The following is a 14,952-nucleotide window of genomic DNA, read 5'->3' as shown; positions in this document are numbered from 1 at the left end:
AGCTACCATTACCTCATGGGGGACTTGGGCCATGTATGTCCAATCTTGTGAGCTTCACTTCTTTGCTTGATTCTTCTCATCATCTTGTAAGCCAAGCCTCCAAATCTTCTAAAGCCGATCTACGGGCTTCAAGTATCCTTTGGAACCCACACCATTTGAGGTCCCTTCATGTTGGTGATGACTTCCTTGGGCACCCAAATGGAGCGATTCAACCTCCGATCTTTCTTCCCAACCTTGTGGGCAACCACCTTGCCATTGCTCTTCTTCTTGATGACATAGGAGGTGCTCTTGCTCTTATTTCTCTGGTTGGGCTTAGTGTAGATGAGAGAACTCTTGATGGTGAAGCTCTTCTTGTTCTTCTCATCCGGAACCATCTTCTTGGGTTGAGGATACTTGTAGGACTTGTGGCCTTCTTGATGGCACTTGAAGCATGTCACGGTTGCTCCCTTCTCAAGCTTCTTCACCATGTTCTCATGGTTATCTTGAGAAGGTTGGACAATGCTCTTGCTCTTCAATCTTGCCAAGTCCCTCATGACCCTTTCTACTTCTTACTTGAGCTCATCATTCTCCTTGGCAATGAGATCATCACATGATTCTACAACCACATTCTCAAAGCATTTCTCATTGCAAGGGTTAGAGCAAGATTCATCAATTAAATCATTGCAAGAAGTTGAAGCATCTACCTTGAAGATAGGGATTGCACAAGGGATAGATTGCTCCATTTCCAAAGAGTCATTAGTTTCATTCTAAATGCTCTCAATTTTTTATTTGAGCTCTTCATGCTCCTTGCTAAGCAATTTGAATTTACACAACAAATCATCATAATTTGTAGCAAGAGAAGCATCAAGAAGTTCATCAATGGAAGGAGAGTCGGAGTCATCATCACTTACATCGCTTTCACTTTCCATACCTTTGGCCATAAGGCACATGTTGGGTGATGATGAAGCGCCCGTGTTGGTTGTCACACCCGATTTATAAGAACATAAATCAGGCAATCATATATGCGCCAGGATCAAGTCACGCATATATATAACAGATCATCAAGATATCACAACACATGTCACGAATAATATTAATATAAATCATAAATGAATCATAAATGAATTATTTTATTACAACCGAATCAAGAATCGGTTCAAGAGATGCGGAAGCGTAAAAGAGATACATAGGGAGCTGGGCGCCACAGGGACGTCGACTGGGAGACAAACGCCTAGAAGTCGTCGAAGCCGCTGACGTAATCCTCCACGTTGCCGGGCACTGAGCAGCAGTCGAAGATATCCAAAATAGAACAGAAGAGTAGAGAGGCAAGTGTGAGTACAAACTCGTACTCAACAAGTATAACACGAGCATGAGGCTCTAAGGTTAGCTGACTCAACTGCATTAGCTTTTAATCTTGGCAAATTCTATTAAAGCTAATTACTACAAGTGGATGAATTCCCATAACCCAAATTGCATAAGAAGTTAATCAGTATTAGTTAAGAACTACTGAGAACCACCCAAACCAAACCACCCGGGGAATCTCCCTCGTCAAAGGTTGATAACCCCACTAATCAGACGGAGGATCTGGGCCGCTCATGACTGTGAGCACAGCTGATATATCAGTTTTACACTCTCGAGAGGTTGCACAACTTTACCCACAAGTCGTGAGCTACGCTAGTTGTTCATCACACTTCCTTAGGTGAGATGGCTAGCAAGCACACTACGAGACCGTTACAAAGAATCACGTTGGTAAGGTGTAACCGCAAAGGATTCTGGATCAGCGACGATGGGGCCCACCTCCGAGGGTACAAGACACACAGCACAGACCAAGCCGGAGGAGCAGGGACCATTGAAGCTTACCACCCCTCTTGCCCACGCAGGTAAGTTACCCCCGAACCAAAATGACCTAATTAGTAAGTCAAGACCGTCCCATTCCAGTCTTGTGGTTGCGCGGTTGTCCCAGGTTGTCGCTCTATGAACCGGTCCTTATGGAGAGTGGCCAACCAAGCACTAAGCACCGTGCTGGCCCCCTAAACCATGTTTCTACAAAACATATTTTTAAGGACGCACAAACCACTCAAGCACACAGCACAGAGGGTCGGCTCCAGAATTTAGTTACATAAGACCATTAATCAAATTAATTAAAAAGGACCAAGATTTGTTATAGCGCAGCAACCTAGCACAACTAACCAAAATGCAACCCATAGGATATATATAAGGATATAACGGTGGCTAGGAAGTCCTTATAGGTATACAGTATTAAAATGCAGTATGAAATTGTATTTAAAAGTGATAGGAGGTTCATGTTATACTTGCCTTCCTCGAAACTCTCCTGCTGCTGCTCAAACTGCTCAGAAGATGGCGGCTCCTGGTACTGGTCCAAAGGCTCCGCGTCTACTCACGATCATCAAGCATGGTCCACACATACACACATGCACAAACAATAGCAAAACTATAAGAAAACAGTACACCAATACAATAGAACAGCACACAAAACTAGTCTAAAGCTATTCTACGCGTTACAACGATCGCGTGGATATAAAGAACACCTAAAATGGAGCTAAAACGTGAAAACTACGCTTAAAACAGGATCCAGGGACCTATTTGTAAGGAAAACAGAACTTCCAGGGGTTCTGTGCAAAAACTGAGGGCTAAAACCTAATTAAACCCTAGACGCAAGGGCTAATTCGCTAAAAACCTTAGACTGGACTGCGGGTTCAATTTCCAGAGAAGCCAGGGGGTCAAACGTGAAGAAAAGGACCCTTCTGTAAATACTTTTTAACTAAGGCTGGACGGCGGGTTGATTCCAGGGAAGTCCGGGGTCTCTTTAGCAAAAAGACCACCGCTGACCGGTACGCCTCCAGTTTGACTCGCGCGTGGGATGCATCTGGGCCATTGGATCTGCATCGAACGGCTCAGATCGCGGCTCGGTTCAACGGCTCTGGAACGGCTCGGTTCTACGGCTCTGGAACGGCGGTGGGGTCGCCGGAGACGCGCTCCCGCGGCGGCGCTACGCCGGCGATGGCCTATCTTGGCCGTCCGGGCTCCATTTGGGACGAGGCCAAGCCCTGGAGGACGGTGACGACACGGGTAAACCACCTGAGCCCTCAGCGTGGCGGATCGGGGCTTGGGTCAACACTCCCCACGAAGAGAGCGGCTCGGGATCACCGGCGTGCCGCGGATGGGTGGCTGTGGTGGTCTACGGGCTACCAAACTTAGCGCAAACGACTACCCGAGTTGATGTATTGCTCACCGAGGTGGGAATTGGCTGGAGGCGGCGTGCGGAGGCGTCGTTGGTGACGGCCGGCGGCGAAGGGGTCGGGTTCCCGTGGAGGAAGATGATGCCGGGGTGGCCGGGCCCTCTGAATGACGGGAATTGCTCCGGGAGATCCGTGCGAAGGTGATGGGGGCGTTAGCACGGCACAGAGGGTACGGGTGGCCGGCAATTTTGCGGACGAAGCTCACCGGCGGCGACGGCTCGGGCTCCCGTGGAGGCAAGGCGGCGGCCGCGATTAGGGCTTTGGGGGCGGCGCTGTAGGGGTCCAAAGGTTGGCGCAGAGGGATAAGAAGGGGCAGGGCCGGGGGTCTCGGGATAGGGCTGCGGCGGAGGGGATCCGAAGCTCCCAGTTGTTGCGGCGGCGCGGCCGTTGCGGGGGAGCGCGGGAGGAGGGGGATGACGAGTGGGGCCAGCCTGGCAGCGGGAGAGGAAGGGGGAGCGGGAGGGAGCGAGCGCACGTGGCAGCCGCGCGCGTGAGGGGGGGAGGGGCGCTGGCTCGGGCTGGGCCGCGGGAGAAAGAAATGGGTCGGGGCGCGGCCCATGCGGGGAAAGAGAGGGGAAAAATGCTGGGCCTCGGGTGGCCCATGCGGGAGAGAGGGGAAAGGAGAGAGAGAGAGCCCACGGGTGAGGGAGAGAAGGGAGGGGATTTGGGCTGGGCTGAGAGAGGGAGTGGGGCTGGTCTTCTCCTTTTCCTTTTCTTTTTCTTTACTCTACCCATTCAAACAAAGCCATTTGAATTCAAATACAATTTGAATTCAAACCTATACACTCAACACAAATAAAACAATGCTGCGGCATGAGTGCACAAACACTTTAATCCTATGATAAATTTTAATTACTTGCGTTATAAATTACTTTAAATGCCACAAAAATTTAAGGAAAAGACTGGAAAATTTATTTAAGCCCAACTAAATTTATTAAAATTTAAGGAAATTACCTCAGGGTGTTACAAACCTACCCCCCTTACAGGAATCTCGTCCCGAGATTCGGATAGGCTAGCTAGCAAAGAGATCGGGATATGTTTTTCTCAGCTCGTCTTCTCGCTCCCAAGTAGCCTCATCCTCCGTGTGATGACTCCACTGAACTCGGCACATCCTGATCTTCTTGTTCCTGGTAACTCTCTCAGATGTCTCCAAAATCTTCACCGGATGCTCGACATAGGTCAGATCCTCCTGCACATCCAACCCTTCTATCGGTGCTTGCTCTTCTGGCACCCTCAAGCACTTCTTCAGCTGAGACACGTGGAACACATCGTGCACTCCCGAGAGATTGAGAGGCAACTCCAAACGATATGCCACCTCACCTTTCCGTTCCAAAACCTTGAACGGACCAATGTATCGAGGAGCTAGCTTCCCTCGTACATTAAACCTGCGGATTCCTCTCATCGGCGAGACCTTCAGATATACATGATCACCCACTGCAAAGGTCAAATCTCGACGACGCACATCCGCGTAGCTCTTCTGACGAGTCTGAGCGACCCTCAGATTCTCTCGCACCTGCTGTACCAGCTGTTCGGCCTCCTCAACAATATCCGGACCAAACACCTGCCTCTCACCAATCTGATCCCAATACAGCGGAGTCCTGCATTTCCGACCATACAGAGCCTCAAACGGGGACTTCTTCAGACTGGCCTGATAACTGTTGTTATAAGAAAACTCTGCATACGGCAGGCATTTATCCCAGCTGGTACCATACTGAATAGCGCAGGCTCGAAGCATATCCTCCAACACTTGGTTGGTTCTCTCTGTCTGCCCATCTGTCTGAGGATGATAAGCAGTACTGAAGCGCAGCTTCGTATCCAACGAATCATGCAACTGCTCCCAGAACCGTGAAGTGAACTGAGATCCTCGGTCAGATATGATCTTCTTAGGAACACCATGCAGACAGACAATCCTGGAGATGTACAACTCTGCAAGTCTAGCACCGGAGTAAGTAGTGTTCACCGGAATAAAATGAGCAACCTTCGTCAACCGGTCCACTACTACCCATATGGAATTGTACCCTTTCTGAGTACGAGGCAAGCCAACAATGAAGTCCATAGTGATTTCCTCCCACTTCCACTCTGGAATCTTCAATGGCTGCAATAAACCTGCTGGCCTCTGATGCTCTGCCTTGACACGCTGACAAGTGTCACAGATAGCCACGTACTCCGCAACGGAACGCTTCATTCCATACCACCAGAATCGTTCCTTTAGATCGTAATACATCTTCGTGCTGCCAGGATGGATAGAATACGCTGTATCATGAGCCTCACTCAGGATCAACCTTCTGAGGTCATTCACATCCGGCACACATATACGACCCTTGTACCACAAGGTACCCTGATCATCCTCTCTGAAATGAGGAGCTTTGCCAATCTTGAGCAACTCACGAATCTCCTGCAGCTTCTGATCATTCTTCTGATGCTGCCTGATCTTAGCCTCTAGAGTGGGTTCCGCCTCGAACGATGTACCCGAGGTATGATGCAAGAAACCCAGACTCAACTGCTCAAACTCCTCGCATAACTCCTGAGGCATCTGGAAAGCCACGGCCATGTTAATATAGCTCTTCCTGCTCAGAGCGTCTGCTACAACATTGGCCTTGCCCGGATGATAGTGAATCTCCAGGTCATAATCCTTGACCAACTCTAGCCATCTTCTCTGCCGCATATTCAGCTCACTCTGAGTGAAAATATACTTGAGGCTCTTGTGATCGGTGTAAATATCACACCTCTGCCCAAACAAGTAATGCCTCCATATCTTCAGAGCATGCACAACTGCGGCTAACTCCAGATCATGAGTGGGATAATTCAGCTCGTGCCGGCGTAACTGCCGCGAGGCATAAGCTATCACTCTGCCTTCCTGCATCAAGACGCAACCAAGACCATCCCTCGAAGCATCACAATACACTGTGAACCTCTTGCTCTGGTCCGGCAGAGTAAGGACTGGCGCCGTAGTCAACCTCTTCTTCAGCTCCTCGAAGGCACTCTGACGCTCATCAGTCCAGGAGAAATCCACACCCTTCTCCAGCAAGGAAGTCAAAGGCTTCGCAATCTTGGAGAAATTCTCAATGAACCTCCGATAATAACCTGCTAAGCCCAGAAAAGAGCGGACTTCCTTCACCGTCTGTGGTACAACCCAGTCAAGCACATCCTTCACCTTTCCGGGGTCCACAGCAATACCTCCCTTGGAGATAACATGACCGAGGAACGGAACCTCGTCAATCCAGAACTCGCACTTGCTGAGCTTGGCATACAGCTTGTGCTCTCTGAGCCTCTGCAACACAAGCCTCAGATGCTTCTCATGCTCCGCTTCTGACTTGGAATATATCAGGATATCATCAATAAATATCACCACAAAGGTGTCCAGATAATCCATGAAAACCTTGTTCATCAGATGCATGAAGAAAGCCGGAGCATTGGTCAAGTCGAAGGACATGACCGTATACTCGTATAACCCATACTTGCAGGTGAATGCCGTCTTCTGAATATCCTCAGGACAAATCTTCAGCTGATGATAACCCGAACGCAGATCAATCTTCGAGAATACACAAGCACCCTGAAGCTGATCGAAGAGATCCTCAATACGGGGCAATGGATGCTTGTTCTTGATAGTGACTGCATTCAGATCCCGATAGTCGACGCACATTCTCTTCGCGCCATCCTTCTTCTCTACAAGCAACACAGGAAAAGCCCAAGGAGAGAAACTGCGACGGATATAACCCTTAGCTAGCAACTCGTCGACAGTCTTCTTAACCTCCTCATGCTCGACAGGAGCCATACGATAGGGCCTCTTAGCAATAGGAGCTGTGCCAGGCAAGAGATCAATAGAAAACTCAATGTCGCGATCAGGCGGCATACCTGGCAAATCATCCGGAAAGACATCCGGGAATTCAGACACCACGCGAATACCATCCGTGGGTCTAGCCTCCATCTGATGAAGAAATCCAGAAGGCTCCGTAGCTCCAACAGTAACCTCCTGACCATCCGGTGCTGACAGAAGAACCGTCCTCTGAGCACAATCTATCCGGACTCCCCACTTAGCAAGAGTCTCCATCCCGAGGATCACATCAATGCCCTTTGAGTCTAGCACCATCAGATTCGCACTGAAATCTACCCCCCTTATGGCCACACTGACTCTGGGACAGAAGACATGAGACCTCAACTGCCCTCCCGGTGAAGATACTAACATGCACCTCTTTAATGTGCTAGTAGGAATGCCATGATGCTCAACAAAAGACTGGGTGATGAAAGAATGTGTAGCACCAGTATCAAAAAGCACTGTAGCAGGATGGGCATTAACCATGAACGTACCAATAACCACGTTGGGAGCCTCGGCCGCTGACTCGGCCGTCACGTGGTTCACCCTGCCCTGAGCTGGGGCCTTGGGCGGTGCTACACGCCCCTGCTGTCCCGCCTGCGCCTTCCGAGGGCATGCGTTGGCGTAGTGCCCTGGCTCGCCGCAGTGGAAGCACACTCGAGGAAGTGCCGGAGCCTGCTGCCCAGGAGGAGGAGTGGGCGCTCCCTGCCTCTGAGCTGGTGGAGCCGGAGGCGCCGGAAGCCTCTGACCCTGTCCCGCCTGCTGCTGCTGCTGAGGACGAGGTGGGTACTGCTGCCGCTGCTGGTACTGCTGGGGCGGCCTCTGCTGCTGCTGCGGCGGTGGATGCTGATAGCGGGGGCGAGTGTTGCTGCCCGAAAAGGATGGAGCCATCTTCCTCTTCTTATCCTCAATCTCCCGGCGCTTGCGCTCGGTGTTGAGGGCCGCATCAACCAGCTGGTTGAAGTTGTCGAAGCGGTGGTTCAGCAGCGCATACTGAATGTGATCATCCAGTCCCTCCTTGAAGTACACCTGCTTATCGCTATCACGAGCGACGTCAGCAGGGGCGTAGCGGGCAAGCTGAAGGAAACGGTCACGGTACTCCGTCACCGTCATAGATCCCTGAAATAACGAACACAGATAACAAGGATAGAAATCGCTCAATTGGTCAGGTTTTACGAAAGAAATCAAGGATAGATCAAGCTCAAAAGAAATGGTAGTGAATTTCCGTTAAATTTTACCTGCTTAAGGGCACGGAACTCCTTCTGCTTCATCTTCATGATGCCCTCAGGAATGTGATGGTTCCTGAAACGCTCACAGAACTGGTCCCACGTGAGAGCCTCACGATCCCGAGCTGGGTAGGACTCCCACCAGTCAAGAGCGGAGCCTCGCAGCTGCCCTGCTGCGTAAAGGACTCGCTCCCGGTCGTCGCACTGCGCAACAATCAACTGGCGCTCCACCGAACGAAGCCAGTCGTCTGCCTGGAGTGGATCCGTGGCGTGAGAGAAGGTCGGAGGATGACCTCTCAGGAAATCCGCACGCCTGTCACGGGGCTGAGGCGGCGGAGGAGGCGGTGGCTGAGCATGGATCTGCTGCAGAGCCTGAACGGTGTTGTTTAGGGTAGCCATCATCTGCATCTGGAGCTGGAAGAACTGCTCCGGGGTCAGTGGTGGCGGCATCGGCAGCGGCTGACCAGTACCCTGGTTGTTCTGCTCCTGCTGGTCAGAACCGGAACCGGTGCGCCTGGTGTTCACCATCTGATTGCAACAAACGAAATTTGTAAGAACGAGATATTGTGCAGCTGCGGAAATGAAACTTCGGAAAGATATGACAGAAGAAAGGAATATAGGTTTTACCCCCAACATTCTAACTAAATTTTATTATTTAGTTCAAGTGGGGTTAGGTCGATTTGCATGAACAAGTTTAACTACTAACCTATGCAATCAACCAAAAATCCAAATCAAACATTTGCACAATAACAAACATTCAATACTCACAACTTAGTCGAGTTTTCCACACTACTCGACCAACACACTCGTTCTAGCGTATTTCCATCGGGACAACTTAAACTTATAACTTATAAGGTTAGGCGACTCAGGCCAACGTCTATGGAAAACTCAAGCTACTTCTCAGAAAAGGCGGGGAAAACAGCAAATCGAGGGCTAAAGACTCAAGGAATAGAAGCAGAAACATGATGGTTGAGGATTTGCGGAGGCAAGCAAGGGAAAAGAAGTCCTAAACTCGACCAATTCTACCTAGGCTTCGTCCTACAGTCGACACGGCTCTGATACCAATCTGTCACACCCGATTTATAAGAACATAAATCGAGCAATCATATATGCGCCAGGATCAAGTCACGCATATATATAACAGATCATCAAGATATCACAACACATGTCACGAATAATATTAATATAAATCGTAAATGAATCATAAATGAATTATTTTATTACAACCGAATCAAGAATCGGTTCAAGAGATGCGGAAGCGTAAAAGAGATACATAGGGAGCTGGGCGCCACAGGGACGTCGACTGGGAGACAAACGCCTAGAAGTCGTCGAAGCCGCTGACGTAATCCTCCACGTTGCCGGGCACTGAGCAGCAGTCGAAGATATCCAAAATAGAACAGAAGAGTAGAGAGGCAAGTGTGAGTACAAACTCGTACTCAACAAGTATAACACGAGCATGAGGCTCTAAGGTTAGCTGACTCAACTGCATTAGCTTTTAATCTTGGCAAATTCTATTAAAGCTAATTACTACAAGTGGATGAATTCCCATAACCCAAATTGCATAAGAAGTTAATCAGTATTAGTTAAGAACTACTGAGAACCACCCAAACCAAACCACCCGGGGAATCTCCCTCGTCAAAGGTTGATAACCCCACTAATCAGACGGAGGATCTGGGCCGCTCATGACTGTGAGCACAGCTGATATATCAGTTTTACACTCTCGAGAGGTTGCACAACTTTACCCACAAGTCGTGAGCTACGCTAGTTGTTCATCACACTTCCTTAGGTGAGATGGCTAGCAAGCACACTACGAGACCGTTACAAAGAATCACGTTGGTAAGGTGTAACCGCTAAGGATTCTGGATCAGCGACGATGGGGCCCACCTCCGGGGGTACAAGACACACAGCACAGACCAAGCCGGAGGAGCAGGGACCATTGAAGCTTACCACCCCTCTTGCCCACGCAGGTAAGTTACCCCCGAACCAAAATGACCTAATTAGTAAGTCAAGACCGTCCCATTCCAGTCTTGTGGTTGCGCGGTTGTCCCAGGTTGTCGCTCTATGAACCGGTCCTTATGGAGAGTGGCCAACCAAGCACTAAGCACCGTGCTGGCCCCCTAAACCATGTTTCTACAAAACATATTTTTAAGGACGCACAAACCACTCAAGCACACAGCACAGAGTGTCGGCTCCAGAATTTAGTTACATAAGACCATTAATCAAATTAATTAAAAAGGACCAAGATTTGTTATAGCGCAGCAACCTAGCACAACTAACCAAAATGCAACCCATAGGATATATATAAGGATATAACGGTGGCTCGGAAGTCCTTATAGATATACAGTATTAAAATGCAGTATGAAATTGTATTTAAAAGTGATAGGAGGTTCATGTTATACTTGCCTTCCTCGAAACTCTCTTGCTGCTGCTCAAACTGCTCAGAAGATGGCGGCTCCTGGTACTGGTCCAAAGGCTCCGCGTCTACTCACGATCATCAAGCATGGTCCACACATACACACATGCACAAACAATAGCAAAACTATAAGAAAACAGTACACCAATACAATAGAACAGCACACAAAACTAGTCTAAAGCTATTCTACGCGTTACAACGATCGCGTGGATATAAAGAACACCTAAAATGGAGCTAAAACGCGAAAACTACGCTTAAAACAGGATCCAGGGACCTATTTGTAAGGAAAACAGAACTTCCAGGGGTTCTGTGCAAAAACTGAGGGCTAAAACCTAATTAAACCCTAGACGCAAGGGCTAATTCGCTAAAAACCTTAGACTGGACTGCGGGTTCAATTTCCAGAGAAGCCAGGGGGTCAAACGTGAAGAAAAGGACCCTTCTGTAAATACTTTTTAACTAAGGCTGGACGGCGGGTTGATTCCAGGGAAGTCCGGGGTCTCTTTAGCAAAAAGACCACTGCTGACCGGTACGCCTCCAGTTTGACTCGCGCGTGGGATGCATCTGGGCCATTGGATCTGCATCGAACGGCTCAGATCGCGGCTCGGTTCAACGGCTCTGGAACGGCTCGGTTCTACGGCTCTGGAACGGCGGTGGGGTCGCCGGAGACGCGCTCCCGCGGCGGCGCTACGCCGGCGATGGCCTATCTTGGCCGTCCGGGCTCCATTTGGGACGAGGCCAAGCCCTGGAGGACGGTGACGACACGGGTAAACCACCTGAGCCCTCAGCGTGGCGGATCGGGGCTCGGGTCAACACTCCCCAAGAAGAGAGCGGCTCGGGATCACCGGCGTGCCGCGGATGGGTGGCTGTGGTGGTCTACGGGCTACCAAACTTAGCGCAAACGACTACCCGAGTTGATGTATTGCTCACCGAGGTGGGAATTGGCTGGAGGCGGCGTGCGGAGGCGTCGTTGGTGACGGCCGGCGGCGAAGGGGTCGGGTTCCCGTGGAGGAAGACGATGCCGGGGTGGCCGGGCCCTCTGAATGACGGGAATTGCTCCGGGAGATCCCTGCGAAGGTGATGGGGGCGTCAGCACGGCACAGAGGGTACGGGTGGCCGGCAATTTCGCGGACGAAGCTCACCGGCGGCGACGGCTCGGGCTCCCGTGGAGGCAAGGCGGCGGCCGCGATTAGGGCTTTGGGGGCGGCGCTGTAGGGGTCCAAAGGTTGGCGCAGAGGGATAAGAAGGGGCAGGGCCGGGGGTCTCGGGATAGGGCTGCGGCGGAGGGGATTCGAAGCTCCCGGTTGTTGCGGCGGCGCGGCCGTTGCGGGGGAGCGCGGGAGGAGGGGGATGACGAGTGGGGCCGGCCTGGCAGCGGGAGAGGAAGGGGGAGCGGGAGGGAGCGAGCGCACGTGGCAGCCGCGCGCGTGAGGGGGGGAGGGGCGCTGGCTCGGGCTGGGCCGCGGGAGAAAGAAATGGGTCAGGGTGCGGCCCATGCGGGGAAAGAGAGGGGAAAAATGCTGGGCCTCGGGTGGCCCATGCGGGAGAGAGGGGAAAGGAGAGAGAGAGAGCCCACGGATGAGGGAGAGAAGGGAGGGGATTTGGGCTGGGCTGAGAGAGGGAGTGGGGCTGGTCTTCTCCTTTTCCTTTTCTTTTTCTTTACTCTACCCATTCAAACAAAGCCATTTGAATTCAAATACAATTTGAATTCAAACCTATACACTCAACACAAATAAAACAATGCTGCGGCATGAGTGCACAAACACTTTAATCCTATGATAAATTTTAATTACTTGCGTTATAAATTACTTTAAATGCCACAAAAATTTAAGGAAAAGACTGGAAAATTTATTTAAGCCCAACTAAATTTATTAAAATTTAAGGAAATTACCTCAGGGTCTTACATTGGTGCGGGCGGTGAATCTCTTGATCGACTCATCACTTGAGTTTGTGCTTGATTCTTCACCACCGCTTACCCATTCTCCAAAGATAGCAAGAGCTTCATGATTGGGCTTCTTCTCCTTCTTCTTTTCCTTCTTCTTCTTGTACTTGATCCTCTCAACCATGGTGATGCCCATCTTTGAGAAAGACCATGTACCCCATCATGTTGATCTTCAGGCTTTTGTTCATGATCTTGGCTTGCATGAGAAGCTTGGGGTCCATCTCTTCTTTTTCATCGCTTGAGGAGCTCTTGGCCGCATCCCCTTCTTCCTCTTCACTTGAGCTTCCTTTGATTGCCAACTTCTTCAACATCTTGTCTTGCTTGTTTGCAAATGCACTATGTGTTGGTGAAGAAGGTGGTGCTCTTGGCTTGATGTCATTGTGAATCTCATGGGCGATCACCTTGTTGAGGACTTAATTTGGTGTCATGGTCTTGAACTCTTTCTCATAGAGATTTGTTGTAACCAAATCATAGTCCGGCGTTTGGAGAGACTGAAGAATCTTGCGAATGAGTTCTGTCTCTTTAATATTTTTGGCACCTAGGGAATTAATCTCATTCACAAGAACATTCTAAGATGCTCGTAGCCTAAGAGTGGGAGTGGTGAATTAGGCAAATTTAAAACCTAAACCTATGGCTCAAACTAGTTTACACAAAATATAATCTAGATCATACTATCTAGATGTGCAACTATGGTTCATCTAGTGTGAAACCCTCATCCCAAAACAAGTTTTGCAACCTATAGCCAATCCTAGCAAAATAATACACTAAGAAAGTAAAGGCACACAAGTTGCAAGAGTAATACGGAAACGTAAAGGCGGGGATAAGAGGAAGCAAACTCGTGACGCGACGATTTATCCTGTGGTATCGGTAGGCACTAAGCCACCCCTAATCCACGTTGTTGAAGCACTCACTGTCAACCCTAAAACTTGGGCATCTTGATTGCAATTTGGACTGTTTTGTATATGGATTGGACTCCATCCATGGGACCTAGAAATCCCACAAACTTGAGCTCACAAACTCGTTAGTCCCATTGACTATGTTATCACACAATCACCAAAATTATAATTATGGCCTAATGGGGCCATGTTTCTTACAGTTTCCCAGTCCACATCTCATATGGTGTCCTTTCCACAGACTTAGTTGGAACCCTGTTTAGTGTAAACGCAGCAGTTTCTAGAGCATAACCCCAAAATGATAATGAAAGATCAGTTTGGCTCATCATCGACCTAACCACGTTAACAAGGTTTGGTTCCTCCGTTCGGACACCCCATTCCATTGAGGCATTCCAGGCGGAGTCAGTTGTGGAACAATTCCACAATGTTTTAGATGATCACCGAATTCATGGCTCAAATATTCACCCCCACAACCCGCAAAAATTTAATTGTCTTGCCAATTGATTCTGTACTTCACTGTGAAATTCCTTGAACTTTTCAAATGATTCAGACTTGTGCCTCATTAAGTAGACATATCCATATCTACTAAAGTCATCGGTAAAAGTAATGAAGTACTGAAACGACAATGCCAATAAAAGTGGGATTCAAATCATTCGGTTGAAACCTTTTTGCATTAATGTTATAAATAGGTTTATCCTCAAGATCAAGAACGTACAATCCATTCACCAATGGACAATGAGTATAAAGAATATCATTATAATAAATGGAACAACACTTGTTCTTTATTACAATCTCATAACCATCAACTTCTTCCAAACATGAAGAAGAAATAATGTTCTTACTCAAAGTAGGAATGCAGTAACAATTATTTAATTCCAAAACTAATCTTGAGGGTAACTGAGGGTAACGACAAGTGATAAGTGCTGACTGCCATGACAGCAACCTTTGCTCCATTGCCGACACAAACATCCAACTCGCCTCTTGCAAATCTTCTAGTCCTTTGAAGTCCCTGCAACGATTTGCATGTGTGAATCATCAACCCAGTATCAAATACCATGATTCACTAGAAGATATATCAATATTAATTTATGTAATATTTATAACATTTATACCTGAGGTGGAAGTCTCACTTCCCTTCTTCTTCTTCTTCAGATCCTCCAAGTATTTCTTGCAATTTCTTGACCAATGTATCTTGGCATGGCAATGGAAGCATTCATCATAAGGAGTAGGGCCAGATTTAATCTTTGGCTTTTGCTTAGAGCTCGAGGGCTTATTAGGAACCTTTCCTTTAGCTATGCCTTTAGGAGGCGCCCAACGCTTCCTCCTTTTGCTCTCCTTCTGAACCACCATCACATGAGTGGAATTTTCCTTAATGCTCTCCTCTACTGTTTTTAGCATCCCATGCAATTCAGCCAATGTTTTCTCCAT

General features: G+C 48.9%; 1 protein-coding gene across 1 annotated transcript; it reads right to left on the bottom strand.

Annotated features, from left to right (window-relative positions):
- Positions 1-14,516: 14,516 nt before the first annotated feature.
- Positions 14,517-14,952, bottom strand: LOC112892577. Its single transcript, XM_025959713.1, has 2 exons — positions 14,637-14,952; positions 14,517-14,533 (listed from the first exon to the last, which is right to left on the bottom strand). Exons 1-2 carry the CDS (start codon positions 14,950-14,952, stop codon positions 14,517-14,519), a joined length of 333 nt encoding a protein of 110 aa, XP_025815498.1.

Source organism: Panicum hallii, chromosome 5, assembly GCF_002211085.1.
Source record: "Panicum hallii strain FIL2 chromosome 5, PHallii_v3.1, whole genome shotgun sequence".
NCBI lineage: Eukaryota > Viridiplantae > Streptophyta > Magnoliopsida > Poales > Poaceae > Panicum > Panicum hallii.
The sequence above is the reverse complement of the archived record's forward strand: the minus strand, read 5'-3'. Positions and strand labels throughout refer to the sequence as shown.